Source organism: Lepisma saccharinum, chromosome 10, assembly GCF_977018435.1.
Source record: "Lepisma saccharinum chromosome 10, izLepSacc3.1, whole genome shotgun sequence".
NCBI classification, from domain to species: Eukaryota; Metazoa; Arthropoda; class Insecta; order Zygentoma; family Lepismatidae; genus Lepisma; species Lepisma saccharinum.
This window is the reverse complement of record NC_139238.1, coordinates 77,850,390-77,866,397: the sequence shown is the minus strand read 5'-3', so window position 1 is coordinate 77,866,397 and position 16,008 is coordinate 77,850,390. Positions and strand designations below refer to the sequence as shown.

Below are 16,008 nucleotides of genomic sequence, written 5' to 3'. Positions count from 1 at the left end.
GCGTCGTCGCCTTGTAGCCAAGGGGTCCTGGGTTCGATACCCGGAGGAGGCACATAGTGGTTCGTATCCCACTTTAAACTGTAGGTCCAGTCCCGATTAGCATAACTGTGCATGAAGTGGACTTAAAACAGCAAATCAATCGATCAAAACAGTGACAGGGTGCTTATGAATGATAAAATACAAACATTTTTCACCAAACGTTATTCGAAATTGTCTTTCTCGCACACTTTCACAGCTTTCCCAAACTACGGTGTATATTTCGAATAAACAATACTTTCATATTAATATCAGTGTCTTATAAAAAGTGGAAAATTATAGGTATTACCTTCTGTTACTTGAACTTTCTCTGTAATTAAGCTATATCGGAAACCGTCAATTACAATACTTTATTATTAGTCACCATCTTCACACAATTTTCCTCTTCTTACTCCTTACCTAATGACAATGAGATCGAAACTCAAAAACGATATATTGGTGGCGAGAAAGGTTCAAGTTTGCTCACCGAGCAAGTGAGCAGCGTTCACCCAGCAACGCTTATTTGGCTGTCAAGTAGCTGAGCGGTCACGTTGTTCACTGAAGGCTAAGATACTCGACGCGCCCATGTGTTTGGGCTTTCCTGGGAAGCATGAAAAAAGTCACCTCTATGTGAATGCGAAGAAGAATCGCAAACTCCTAACAATTTTTTCCCCGATGCCCGCTTAGTCGCCTTGTAATCAAGGGGTCCCGGGTTCGATACCCGGTGGAAGCACATAGTGGTTCGGATCCCACTTTAAACTGTAGGTCCTGTCCCGATTAGCCTTACTGTGCGACTTGAAACACCAAATCAATCAATCAATGCCCACCACAATAATCATCACGATTCCTTATACAAGCCTTCATAGAGCAGGAGTTTCATTCACACTTTCATTAACAACTACACCCCATATAACGTGGATCCTCTATAGTTATGCCTGTAAAAATAAATTCAAAATTTAAATATACGAAAGTTTACCTTTAGACTCTGACATACCCTGAGACCCACAATTTCAACAATTCGAACTAAATAGAGTGAACTGAAGTGTAGGGTAGTGATCTTGTGTGCATATTTCACATGAAATTAAGAAGAATGAAGAGGAACAATAGAAATACTGAGACCCAATTTCGGAGACTGCCTAGTAGAGTACTGCATTGGACCACTTTCGCTCGCTCAAACTCGATCGAATCTCCCACGCTCGAGCGAGATTCGCTCGAATATATAGAACATCAAATATCATTTCAATGTGAGAATAAATCTGTAAAATTCGTGCTGGTAGTTTCAGACCATAATCATCTATTTATTTTCATATATTGCTATGCATTGGTAGATAGGCTAAATTACATTTTAAGATGGAGGTAATGACTATGTTCACTTTAGTTTCAATTTTACTACGTCTTTCACTTCACGAAGTATATTTGAAGGACCACTACCACAGACAAATTACGGTTGTACAATGGGATCCATAAGTATTGCTCAGCAAATTGTCCATGACTATTTTCGTTTTTTTTATCTTCACCCTACGTATTCTTAAGGACTGCTGTATTTGTACGTATACTGGTTCAGAGGTTGTAAGCAGCTTGTTTGGTTGTTTGTGTCAGTTCTTGAAGCTCTCATTGCATAAAACAAAGGGAGTAAACGTGGTGATGGGCAATTCGCTTGGTAATACTTATGGATCCCACTGTACGTGAAGTACTGGGCTTCGAGCGTATGTACAGTGGGATCCATGAGTATTGCCGTGCAAATTGTCCATGACTATTTTCACTAAATTTTTCTCTTACATCCTGTGTGTTTTTAAGCGATGGATTTTTATGTATGCTGGTGCAGAAATTGTCAACAGCTTGTTTTGAGTTTTCTTTTAATTCTTGAAGCTCTTATTGGGTCAAATAAAGTGCATGAACATGGTGATGTACAATTTGCACGGTAATTGTCATGGATCTCACTGTACAGATCGTTTGATTGTTCGAGCGAAGAAACAGTCGATTTCGTAAGCCATCTAGCGTCATCCGTGCGAACTATTAGAAGATCGAGCAAAGAAAGCCTCGACGCAGCATTCTACTGCCTAGCCTACACACGATGCTAAGCGCCAACCAAACAAGAATAACCGGCTCTGGTGCGAGGCACACGCAGCTTGCAGCAACGCTAAAACTAATTGCTAAGAACTATAAACCTGGCTCTCCTAACCTAACAATTCCTGACCTACAGTTCCTCGGTCTAATAATGCTAGTGGTTAGGTTAGGAGGACCAGGTTGAGCTCTTAGCATTTAGTATTAGCGTTTGTTGCAAGCTGGGTGTGCCCCGCACCAGACCCAAGGACAAACTACGACGTGTGATGAACTTTCGGAATGTTGTCCTTGTCAAATTAGTCGAGAAGTAATAATTTTTTCATTGATTTTCTTTGTAAACGCGAGGACACAACTTTCCAGAGTATATTTATTCAATTAAGGATTTTCAAATGTGTATTAACGCATAAATACTAATGTTATTTATGTTAAACTATGTTAATGCTATTCTTTAAAAAAATCTAGAATCTCTGTGACGTCATCTAATCAAGTTTGTTGAATATTCTGGATGGCCTCATCTCCTAAATTACATCCTGCTTTCCAATGATATAATTAATTCCTCAGGCCAACCAAGTAAGTTAATATTCATATTATACCTTGATTATGTGTGCTACGACTTCATACAGGGATAACTTTAAAGCTATAATGTCTATCTTACGTGAATAGACTATGAATTATGCATTCATGGAATATAACGAGTGTGTTTTTTTTCTAGAAAAGTCTGTGCTTTAATATTATCGATTTATGTTTAATACTATAAAAGAACGTATTGCATTATCTATGCACAATATTAACACAGAATTTATCTCCGTACAAACAGAAGAAAATATATATTTCTGTTTACATACACGCATTCGTAAGTTATATACTTTGAGTTGTTACTGACACATTGTTATGTATATAGCTTATAATTTTTATTTATTTGGGATTACCGCCATTTGAAGTTTTCCACATAGTGATTTACTGCACATAATATTTCATTTTCCTTTTTTACTTTGTCAACATGATTTTCTATACATACATATTCCACTATTGATCCAAATCACATTTGCTACACTGAAATTCCACATTTTCTAAAAAAATAACAATATATACATATCCCACTGTAAGGTTAGGTTCATGTATAAACGATTCCAAACACTGGAAAGGAATTGTAGTATTGTACAGTTCAAAAGTATCTTGTAGAATATCTCCTATCACACTAAAATATGATGTGATGTTTATCTTCTTTATTGCCACACATACAGTTAGGGTTTTGTACAATTTGAGTCTTTTCTAAATGACTTGTTTGTTATACAGTGCGTCCATTTCGATCTGCAGCCGAGAGATCTGGAGAAACGTGGCGGGCGGCGCTGACGGAGATGCCGACATTTGAGGCCTGTAATGCCCGCTTATTTTTGTGGACATCTTGCAAAACGAGCACTAACCTGTGTTATAACACGCAAAAGTTCTTCTGTAATTCTTCCAAGTTCCACCCTTATATACACAAATAAATACGCTTTAGAAATTATATTAAGAGCCACAGATAATACTCTGTAAAACATTTTAATCATAGTTTTGACCAGTAACGTCCTGCTTAAGTTTATATCCTTGAAAGAGTTTTGTGTCGATGGGGATCGTTTGGAGGTTTCGAATGTGCAACACTGTATCAAGATTACGCTGCAGACGAACCGTTAAAAGCTAATGGTGTTCGTGAGCTTCCTTGCAATCCGAAATCTCCTAGCACAAGTATTTTGTTCCTTCGCGACTACAGAGCTGTGAATATAGTGGCAGGCAGATGTAAACCAAGAGCGTGTTAATTTCGTACTGTGCGTAAGAGTGTTATTCTTGGTTACTTGCCGTTACTTGTTTGTGTTATTGCAGTGTGTATGTGTGTTGTGTCAGTCAGACGATTGGAATGCCAGCCGCAAGGTTCACGTTAGAACAAAGAATTTTTATGTATGACACTTACGTGAAAACAGACTCGTGTCGAGACGTGTGTAGGCAATTTGTACAGAAATTCTCAGGCGTTTCACCTCCACATAGAGATACGGTTAGACGTCTTGTCCTTAAATTACGAGAAACTGGATCGTTAAATTTTAAAACACCTAAGCAAAAACGACGGATTCTAACCGAAGCAAAACTCGATGAAATTGGTGCAGTGTTAGAACGTTCTCCAAACAAACCTCTACGCCGTGTTTCACAGGAGATGGGCGTGTCAAAATCATCAGCCACTAAGCTACTAAAATTAAAACCGTACAGAGTTTCTATAGTGCAAGAATTACGGCCCCCTGACAACGTAAGTAGAGTAAATTTCTGTAATTGGGTTTTGCAGAATATTGTAGATGGTATTGTTGATCCACAGTTAATAATTTTTTCGGATGAGGCATGGTTTCACTTGCGTGGTCATGTTTGTTCACAGAACAATAGATACTGGAGCACTGAAAATCCCCGAATAATACACGAAGTTCCGTTACACGATGCAAAAATTGGTGTGTGGTGTGCTGTAAGTGCCAAAAGAATAATAGGGCCTATATTTTTTGAAGACACAATAAATTCAGAGAGGTACCGCACACAAATACTCGCGCCGTTTTTTCAGTTGTTATCAGAGAATGAGAGACAATATGGGTATTTTCAACAAGATTCGGCCACAGCCCATACCGCCGCTGATTCTTTGGACGCTATAAGGGAGGTGTTTGATGACAGAATAATTTCAAGAGGTTTATGGCCTTCACGTTCGCCACATCTTACCGTATGTGACTATTATTTGTGGGGAACCTTGAAAAATAGAGTCTACCGAAATAACCCTCATAGCATCGACGAACTAAAAGACAATATAAGGGCAGAACTAGGAAGAATTACGGAAGAAGAACTTTTGCGTGTGAATCAAAATTTCATCAAACGATGCCAGGAATGTGTGAATGTAGGTGGACATCACTTTGAACAACTCTTATAACACAGGTTAGTGCTAGTTTTGCAATATTTATATAAATGTCTGCATATGTCCATAAAAATATGCGGGCATTACAGGCCGCAAATGTCGGCACCTCCGTCAGCGCCGCCCGCCACGTTTCTCCCGATCTCTCGGCTGCAGATCGAAATGGACGCATGTGATTAAATAATACTCATTGTACCTTTCACTTTTGAAAACCAGGGTCTCATTCTATTACAATTAGCTATGTTTTGTTAAAATCTGCACATATATTGAAATTCACATAGTGTATAACTTAGTCTAACAGTTCTGACAAATTAGTAAAATATAAGGAAAGTTATTTAGTAGGTTCGAGTCTCATGATGTTATTCTCAGCCGACAGGTATGTATAATCTTGCCCCGGTTAAAAACAGTTGAAACACATGATAAATATGTCTTATTAATAACGACAAGGAACATTTTAACATTAATTTTTGCTAGTGTTGATTTTCATGTCCTGCTCCTATATAACATCTTCGGTGAAAGGAGGATCTTATGTTATACCAATACCACGCTCTTTAAAGTCTTAATTATACTGATCGTATGTAAGGAAGAGTTTGGCCCAAAAATGCAATTTGTGATATTAGTGTATGTTAAATGTGACTACGCCCCACTCTGCCTTCTTACTCATTTTTTTTATTATTATTTTTATTATGATATCTTGTTTGTTAAGTGAGAAGGTTAAAAGTGAGGCAATTCAGATTTAAAATATGAGGAGAAGTATTTGTGGTTTAATAATACGTTTACAAAGGAATGCACAAGTACTGCTCGGCAAATTGTACATGGCAATTTTAATTAATTTTTCTTTGCATCCTGCGTGTTTTTAAGGACTGGGTTTTAATCAAGGTTATTATAAGTATAAGGTTGGGTCAATCCGTTGTTTACTCGTGATGACGAAACGACCGTAAGAAGTGAATTTATCCATGAGACGAATTCCAAATCTATGCGCTAGTGTTGCACTATGGAGATAGGAAACTATGCCAGAAACTGAACACACGAAATTGAGTACACAATGAGCATTTCCTGATGTAAGATGCTCTCTTCTTTATAAGCAATGAACGGGCATTCGAACTCCCCAATTGTCTTCACGATGCTTGGTAAACACCGAAATGTTCAGGGCTCCCACCAAGAATCAAACCCGGGACAGTTCGCACCAAAGGCTAACGCGAAAGCCCGTTATTTAACCAATATTCAAAAACAAATCATTTCAAAATGACCGTAAATGTTTCCTTTCTTTATATTTTAAACAATAATTTATGTAAATTAGTTACGGAAGTCTATAATATTATCCCCTTTGTCTTAATATATTATTGTCTTGTATTATATTCTATATTGTGGTTATTTTCTTCACAATGTTATGTAAGGGCAATACCATTGTGACGGGTATGACATTCATATACACTTACATTCATTCTTTATTTATTTTCTTAGCACCTTCAAATGTGTAACTCTATCAATTCATGTAATTTCATTTTCCTCGTGAAAGTTATTTAATTTCAGAATATTTCACACCCATCTCAATTTTCAGCTACAGAAAAAACTTTTTTGTAATTGTGACAGGCATGACACTTCTGAGACTTGACTTTAGAACCTTCCGCAGTCTTTCAGAAAGCTCTCTGAAATATATGTGTTTACTGAAACATTTTTTTTTAATTTCACAAAGCAAGTTTTACTCAACATTTAGATGCTTTTCCTTTTTAAAAATATTATACTACATACTTTTTTATATATATGTTTTGCCCTTGGTGGGTGTCACACCAGGCACGTATCCAGAGGGGGGGCTTAGGGGGCTCGAGCCCCCCCCCGAGAGTTTTAGGTTTACACTAGATAAAATGAGTTTTTTTGTTTCTTGTGGTGTGAAATAAAATAATGTGACAATAATTTAAGGAAAGAAATAATTATCGAGGCAAGACGGAGAATGTTCCGTAACCCTGTTATTGATAATAGCACGTATCCAAGATGGGGCACAGGGGGATCGACCCTCTTCCCAGGAAATTTTTCACTTTACGTTAGATAAAATTAGGTTTTCGGCTTCTTAAATAATGTGAAAATAATGTAAGGAGAGAGATAATTATCGAGGCAAGACGGAGAATGTTTTATACCCCTGCTATTATTAATAGCACGTAGCCAAGGTGGGGTTGATGTGGCTCGAGCCCCCCCCAGGATTTTTTTTTTATTTTACACTTGATAAAATTAGGTTTTTGGCTTTTTGAATAATGTGACGATGATTTAAGGAGATAGACAAGTATCGAGGCAAGACGGAGAATGTTCTATAACCCTGTTGTTGGTAATATTGCACGTACACTGTTCTTGTGCTTTCGGTGTTGACTCAGCGCACTTGAGGACTATGTAGAGACTTGTCAGCATTTGGAAGCTGCACAACAAAGGTAGAGCCACACGTAGGGCGATTCGTTGTAATTTCTAATCTCTGTAAGGCGGGAGAGGGTACGTTCTTGAATGAGAGAAGGAGTCAATTACTGGCGATATTAACGAATCGTTTTATCTGCGGAACGTTCTACAATATAATGAGGATATAAATACGCCGATTCAATTTTTCGATTGATCTGTACAAAGAATCGGTTAATGAGATTTCAGAGGTAAGTGTGACAATTCATACAGTCGGTTGGTGATCAGATCAGTCAGCGTCCTCTGGTTGCTATATAAGATATAGTGATTCGAAAATGAAGACATTGACGACAGCAGAACTTCCGGGGCCTCAGAGTAGTGCTAGCTCGGTTCGAGGGCCGAAGAGATCAAGGCCTCTCTCTCTTTCTCTCTCTCTCTCTCTCTCTAAAGTGAATATTTCATCAGTACCGGATATTAAAACAGAAATAAACTGCATACATCAACTGAAAATCAAAGTTTTGAGTGATGATTTAGTTTTGCCAGAACTAAATTTCGTATATGCAGTCCGAGGATTTCATGGTCTAAAAAAATACTTTTGTTTAAGCCAACTGGGTTCGACCCACACTCAAACACTTAACCACTATACAAAAGGACAGCCGAAAATTTTATGAATGTCGAGAAGAGAAAGCAAGAAGATGTTGCATATGTAGACATTTTAGGAGGAAATTGCAGGCTCTACCAGGATCCGAATCAGGGCTCTACCAACTGAGCCACCTAGCCATCCTCGACTTCAACCGATTTTTCATTAAAATGTCTACGTAGTATATGTCCTGTGTATATCAAATCGTAAGGTGTTGCCTGTATAGTGAACAAGCACAGAAAATATAGGAGAGAGAAGAAAACTGAGGAGCATTCCCACCGGTTGAGAATTTTTTTCTGTGGTCAACAAGAGCTACTACTTCGAGGTGACAATGACAGTGGCCTAATAAGGGAGATTTCACACCGTGTCGCCTGAAGATTAGGTTTGTGCGGCCATTTGTGTCGCTACGGTGTGAAACGTTTCTGTTGATTGGCCCATTCCAATCGACATGTATCGCGTGTCCCTTCGGTCTGAAACCTTCCTAAGTCTTGAAAATCCAAGTCACAAGGATGGAAAATTAGGGCCTTGTTAAAGTTAGGTGTGAAAGCAGGCAGACGACAGCACCTAAAGGATCATATCCAAACCTGCAGGAAGAACGCATCTTACTTCAATCTCCAATACGGAATGCTAAAAACTTGTGGTGAGTTAATTTTGAAAAATGTGTCCGAGATAAAAAGAGGCGTGCTCAGGATTTTCGGAAGGGAGAGGGGTTACGCATACTATTTCTGGTGGTCAGTCCTGATTTTGCTATTTTTTTCCTGTCTTTGACGTTCCTCATTTTTTTTTTAAAAAAAAAAAAGGAATACTGGGTCAAATGGGGTTATGACCTCACCAACCCTCACTTGGGCACCTCACTGGATATATATGAGTAAGCATTTGATCATACTGGGAGACGAAGCATTAGATGTGTTGGGAACGGAAGGGTTTTCACTGTGCATTAATTGTTTCGTGATCCACCTGTATTCGAGAAGACTTCCTTTGTTTCGTGCCGATATATAACAAGACAGCGAAAGCTGTGACAGGCATGTTTGAACACTTATGAGTGCTAAAGCCTGAATCGGAACAATTTGGTGGGTTTCGGCTATTATAAGAGCTGAAAAAATGGGAGGAGAAGATACGTTAGTGGTGTTCAGGCTCGAATCAGAGAGAAATATTCGAGAGCTGTCTGCGTCCAGTTCGCAACCCACAATTTGAATCTCGCGTTGTCGAGTGGATTGTCCATCCCGTGCAGGTGTAGCAGCTTCGTAAAAACACTCAAAGATACCATAGATGTTTTTATACTTGATGAGAAGAAATGGACAAACACACATACTGAGATGGTTCCGGCACACATTATTAATGCATGGAAACAGAGGAGTCGAGTGGTAAAAAATGTTCCGATTTCACATTCTGATTAAAATGATAGCCTTACAGTGGCAACGATTTAAGGGATAGTTGCTCCCCATTTTTTATTTTTTTTGCCTCACTCAACATTATGGACTCTTAATGTTAAGCCTTGGCTACTAAGAGAAAGTAAACTTTCCTTGCAACGCCCTCCGCACCCCCCCCCCCTTCCCCGTTTTGGAACCCAATTGCCACCACTGGTCTTAAACATACAATTGTGAGGTTCTTACTATACCCCTTTAAAAAATGGTGTTGAGCCCCCCCCCGAAAGGAATTCCTGGATACGTGCCTGTGTCACACCATGCACATCATTTACCTATACTTTGAAGGATTATGGAACAATGCAAAGGCTATGAAAATTATCATAAATAGATTCTTCAAAGCAAGGTTTGTTTCAAAAATGAAGTATGATACTTCAGAGCTTAGGATAATATAGAAAAAATCAATAAGACAATTAGAACGAAATTGTAATTAATTTAGCTTTCTTATGGTAATGAAACTAAATTAAGTGGAGACACCACATATAAAACCCTACTTCTAGTGTAAAATGTAATAGGTTTAAACAATATGTTATCTAAAACCCTTGAAACTATTGTTTGCATTAATAATTCCAAATTATTCTTAGTTTTCCCTTTAATTTCATACAAAATAAGTGATACTTTGAATAAAATTAACCTTTCTTGTCCACTTTCATGGCTTATAAATCTCAATATTGCACTATTTTCGTGTGTTCGGCGAAAAACGTTATACGGTATTTGTCGTAACAGATGTGAAAACAAGCATATAAGTTTGTGCATCCTCTATGGAAATTATGATAATATATTAATTAAATTATCATTTTACAGTGATAGAAGCTCTATACAATTATAATATGTGAACTACTATGTTTGAGACTAAGTAAATATTATAATTGATGTTTTTCGGTTAAATGCACATCGCATCTCTCCATATTAATCTCCACACACCTAGACTACAAATACTGACACCACCCACGGTGGTTTCAGTTAATGATATATCGAACAATAACTACAATGCACCTTCTCCCTATGGGATATGTGCAAGTAACGTTTTTCTCACGGCCAATTGATGCACTCCTAGAATAAACGGCTCAACCTAGCAGTGGCGTATGCTGGTTCTAACGAGTGGGTAATCTCCGACCCTTGATCATCAAACTCCAAAAGTTTCCGTGCATTTTATATCAGGATCCATATGGGATTTAAAAATATTTTGTGGGAATGTTTGTCTTATTGTGGCGACCTCAATCAATTAATTCTCATTATTGCAGTTTAATATACGTGCAGAATTTCAAATAATAAAACAAGACAGTATTATAAATACAATACAGCAAAATAAAAAAAAAACTGTGAAATATAAAATGAAAGACATGCACTAGTGAAATAGAAACCCTCATTATTAATTTAAGTGCAAAATTCAACTTACTCCAGGACTCAAAATGAAATTCCCTATGAATGATAAAAAAATTCCCTTTCCGAGCTCCAAATTCCTGCGATGACAGGTTTTAAAAGTTCGAATCAGTGCAAGCCTGAGCCAGAAATTTATTTCGGGGTGGGGGTGGAGAGGAGGGTACTCATCCCTTATTAGCAGCCGCCACATAAAGTTGAAAAAGTGGGGGTAGAAGTTCTGAAGATAAATCTCAGATAATTACAACGTATTATGCAAGGTGTTTAATCTGCAAATGAAGTAAAATTAATTACCACTATACACTTTTTAAATTAGATATATGAATGATTTCGGGGAGGGGATTTCAGCTCCCCGAGTCCTCCACCTGGCTACGTGCCTGATGTGTTTGTTCCTTATATGTTTTAGTCGTTCATCTTCATCACTATTAATCTAAAAAGATGGAATAGTAACTTAAATAAACTAAAATATATGTAATTTATTTATATCTTTTCCTTTAAAAAATATTCAGTTCCGTGAAGGAAGTACTCTCGCTGCTTTTGAAGATTAGAGAGAAGAAACAATCACTATTTTTGCAAATACAAGAATGGGGGTGAGTCAGCTTATAGGTGCATTAATTGCTTAAGCTTTGAATTTTAATTTAGTTTGCTTCATCTTCAATATTTAAGCTTTTTCCTTTTGATAAATTTCTATGTAACAGACATCAGCAAGACAGAAGTAAATGTATAGTGAAAATTAGCGTAGAATTGGTTTGCCTATGTTATTCATATTTTCCTGTTTTTCGCACTTTACCGGGTATGTTTTCCCTATTTCCCTTACAGAAGGCAATTTGTGAACCCAAAATTCCCGTTCCTGAGAAATGTCCCTGCCATAAAAAACACAGTTTCTATGTTTAGCGACGACATAGCCTTCGGGAGAGAATTGTGGAGGAGGGTTGTAGGAGGTCAATGGTCGCCAGCGGAGGGAAAGGCAAGCTCTAGGGGTTGAGACCGGTGGACTCTCACCAGAAGGAGCTTACCCTGGCCACGGAATCGCCGCGCCTGAGAAGCAGAGTTTCCTCCCCCCTCTTTTCTTTCTCTTCCCTTCTCGCCAAGGGTTGTAAAAGAAGCGGGTGGAATGACGTCAGGGTGAGATTCCCTAACGTCATTCCACCGGCTGGAGAAAGGTTCCCGGACATTCAGCGGCAAAAGGTTGGAAGCATTCGCGGCGCGCTGGAAGCAAAGAAATGTATGCATCGAAATTGGTTTGGAAGAATGTTGCGAAGAAATGTATATATTTTTTTTTAAAAAAAAAGAAAGAAATACAGCCGGGTCATCTGCGATTACCTAGATGACCCAGAGTATACGCCGCTGCAACCTAGCAGCACATTAGGCTCTGTTAGTATTGCTGATTTGCAGATAGGAGTTGAAACAAGAGTGACATTTATTTTCGTGAAACGTGCACATTATTTTACAATGTCCTTCGTACTTCTCTTCATGTAATTCAAGCTTGGTTTCATTGTAAATTATCGTTCTCGAATTTAAGTAAGTATTCAGTTTTCAGGATTGCAGGAATTTTAAAAATGTGATACAATGATGCAAGTACTAAATGACAATTATTATTATGAAAGCAATGTCTTTACACATTGTTAATGAAAAACTTAGTTGTTTGTACGTACACAGTGCTAATTTGTCAATGCGATTCCCAAGTATATCACATCTAATTATTATTACTTCACTAGTTTAAATCCTTTTTTGCTTGTTATTTCCGTTATTCAATTATTTTTCGTACTCATTAAGAGTGACAGCACCAGAAAAAAATAGTGAGATGAGAGATATTTTCTGGGAACATCCTAAAATACCATTAAAAATGTATATTTGGATTAAAAGAGCATAAATTCCTCTAGTTTTACTTTCTTGCTCCCACCGTTGCTCCTTTGAATCAAGAAAAATCCCCTACCCTTTCTGTGAAGACCTTCTGTCTGAGGCGCCGGACTCCGTGGCGGAGTGGTTAGCACATTGCGGTACGATGCTCGGGTTCGAATCCTGGCCTGGGCATGGATGTTTGTGAGTGTCCATTCATCAACACACCGCACCACACCACCCACCACCACCCCCACAAGTGCTCAGAAGAAGTGAAAGATTGAGAGACCGGAATCTGGCCAGGGAACCACCCCACACCACTGCGGGACCCACAAGAGGAAGAAGAGGAGGAAGCACCAGGAGAAGCGTCGGGACGCCGACACTGAAGAGGATTAGAAGATAAATAGAATAGTTAAATTGATAATAATTGTCTTTTTAAATAATAATAAATTAATTAAATACTGTCAAAAAAACTAAATTAGATACGTAAGTCCCTGGGAGAAATAGAACAATTAAGTAAATTGAAATGAAAAAGTAAAAACAAATCAATTATGTTACCCTCACATAAAAAATATATATGTGTGTACACACACACACAGACACACACACACACACACACACACACACACACACACACACACACACACATATATATATATATATATATATATATATATATATATATATATATATATATATATATATACATGGTGTCGCAAAACAACTTCAACAACGCTTGGCTGCTGGTAGATATCATAAAAGCAAGTAACTTTCTCTCCTAAACTTTTCCTCGAAAGCGCTTCGTTCCTGCGCCAAATGCGCTTAAAATATGTCCTGTATGTATGCAACCCAACACAGCCAAAGACCGCTCAAGTATTTTGCTCATGTGCGCCGAGTCTCCGTTTCCGTTAGATAAGTCCGCAACTCCGTTTCCGACACTAAATTGGCAAGGTAATTTAATTCCTTTTTACCATCACCTCGTAATAACTGGAAGGTGTTTCCACTGGGTAGATCCTTTCTTGCTGAAATGATCTCCTCACTTGAGACAGGGCAAAAAAACACTCGATGTTCCGGTGTGTCGATCTCTGTCCTGCAAGCTTTGCACAGATCACTATCCATCCCTCTTGCCTATTTTCTTCAAGTAACTTCCATAAGGGCCGTAAGAAGGTGCATTAGGCCTTTTGAAGGTATATCGTCCTTCCACAGCACATTTTCCTGAGTACAAGGGACGGATTGGTATAATCTTCTTCCCTTTACACTTTCGTCCCACTCTCTCTGCTAGTCCCTATTTATTTTTGCTTTTATAGCCTGGAAGTCCCCCCATTTGCTCCATCACTTCCCTTTCATTCCCTTTCTTGAAATGATAGACCATTGCCCTTAACTTAATCTGGTAGTTAGTCAATAGGCAGGATCCCCATTATGACAAACAGTGTCTGTGATTTTGTAGATTTGAAGGCTCCTGTTTTCTTAAAATAACCTTTCTGTAAGAAGATCTTATATTTTTTACTTAAGATGTTTATGTTTTATGAAAAAATAAATATGCTGACCAAGGCAGTAATTTATTTTATTTAAAACATAAACTAAATGTAACGTTTCAACCTTCTAGCAAGGTCTTCTTCAGACTCTGTATCAAGTACAAAAGTCTTTTGTACTTGATACAGACCTTGCTAGAAGGTTGAAACGTTACGTTTAGTTTATGTTTTTAATAAAATAAATTACTTCCTTGGTCAGCATATTTATTTTTTCATAATCGTGGAAACAAGGCTTAATGGTGTTATAATTATGTTTTATGTTGTTTTTTTCAGTTTGAAGTGGATAAGCATGGGGTCTCCGTGGAAGACGTTAAAGGATGAATACAAGAAGTTGCTTCAACATCCCCTGCAGAATATTCTAGTGCAGCCTGATGAGGAAGATGCTTTTAATAGTCATATTGTGTTTGAGGGCCCATCGGAAACTCCTTTTGCTCAAGGGTACTACTATGTTACAATTAGATTCAGTGCCACCAACTCCAACCCTCCAAACATGAAAATACACACTCGAAATGGCCGTTTTCAAGTTGACCACAATATTTGTGTGAAATATGGTGAGTCCAAGGAGCAATCGGGAGGATCACTGGATATGACCGGAATGCTTCTATCACTTTACGAGTTTCTGTTCTACTCAGATGAGCCTACGGCTGGAGCAGTTCTCTCGACTGATGAGGAGAAGGCAAAGTATGCGAATGAGAGTGTACTTGTTAATTTGTGCAATGATAGTTTCTGCAACTACTTTTGCGACCTCCAGAGTAGGTTCAAAGAAGAGCGTGGCATTACAGATGAGCAAGTAGAAGAGAAGAGGAAGGAGTTGAAAGATAAGGAACTTGCCCGATTGCAAGGGAAGAAAAAGGCACATTTGAAATATACCCACAAGGGCAAAAAGTAATGTTCGCGCTTTGATGTACTATGTAAGTTTAATTTGGCACACTTATGCATATGCATTAATATGTAGTAGACAAAAGTTTTTAATTTTTTTTGTTTCCCAGCAAATCAAAGGAAGTGTGATAAATTGTACCGTTCGCTTCTTGGTATACAAAACTAAAATGTAAGATCTGAACTAATTCTTGTTGTTTTTGCTCATCATTGTAGCAGTCTTATTAAATCGTGTTGTACAGTCGACTGCAAAGATAACTGTAGACAAATTAGCTATCCCACAGCATAGTGATTCTCTTTGCTCTCCGCAATATGAATTTCAATTATTGAAGCAACAAAATGCAACAATAACAATAAACGACATTCACAGAACACAAAGAGAATTGTTGATATAAGAGCACAATTTATACATAGTAGATTTAACAAATAACGCTGCAGCCATGTTTACAATTTTTAAAAATATTGTTGGATCTGTTACCTGGAAACACGGTGTTATGTAAACTATGTGGATGATTTTATTGTAGATTCTGATTATAAATTACACAAGCGCCCAGTGGAGTCAATTGGGTTCCAAAACTTTGTGGAGGGGGGCAAGTTTACTTTCCGTTTGTAGATAAGGTTTAGCATAGTGCTGGAGCAAAAACGGCAAGAGTGGGGGGAACTGCCTCCCCTCGCCCCCTATCCTACTTCGGTCAATACTAACTGTCTTCAGAATGAAGTTATATAGAAAACAACTTCTATTTCGTGTTTCTGAGTCAATTCTATCCTGAAATCGTGTATCACATGACCCCTTTCCCATTTCAAGAACATAAGCTGAATCCAAGATGGCGGACTTCAAGATGGCGACTAGACCAGACATGCTCTGTCCACTGGGCCCCTTGACCACATTTACAACGGTGACGTTGTTGCTGTCCCGATATCATTTTCCGTGTAATTTTCTCGTGT

General features: G+C 38.1%; 1 protein-coding gene across 2 annotated transcripts; it reads left to right on the top strand.

Moving 5' to 3' along the window:
* The first annotated feature begins 2,537 nt into the window (after positions 1–2,537).
* LOC145994393 (ubiquitin-conjugating enzyme E2 J2-like) lies at positions 2,538–15,204 on the top strand. Of its 2 annotated transcripts, XM_083130512.1 has the most exons (3): positions 2,573–2,649; positions 11,326–11,406; positions 14,461–15,204. In XM_083130512.1, exon 3 carries the CDS (start codon positions 14,477–14,479, stop codon positions 15,074–15,076), a length of 600 nt encoding a protein of 199 aa, XP_082986638.1. In that variant the 5' UTR covers positions 2,573–2,649; positions 11,326–11,406; positions 14,461–14,476; the 3' UTR covers positions 15,077–15,204. The 2 variants fall into 2 exon arrangements, with proteins under 2 accessions (XP_082986637.1, XP_082986638.1); XM_083130511.1 differs by lacking the exon at positions 11,326–11,406 and having other exon boundaries at positions 2,538–2,649.
* Positions 15,205–16,008: the final 804 nt, after the last annotated feature.

Coding starts and splice junctions, on each gene's coding strand:
- LOC145994393 (XM_083130511.1), top strand. CDS start 14,477: ATGGGGTCTCCGTGGAAGACGTTAAAGGATGAATACAAGAAGTTGCTT.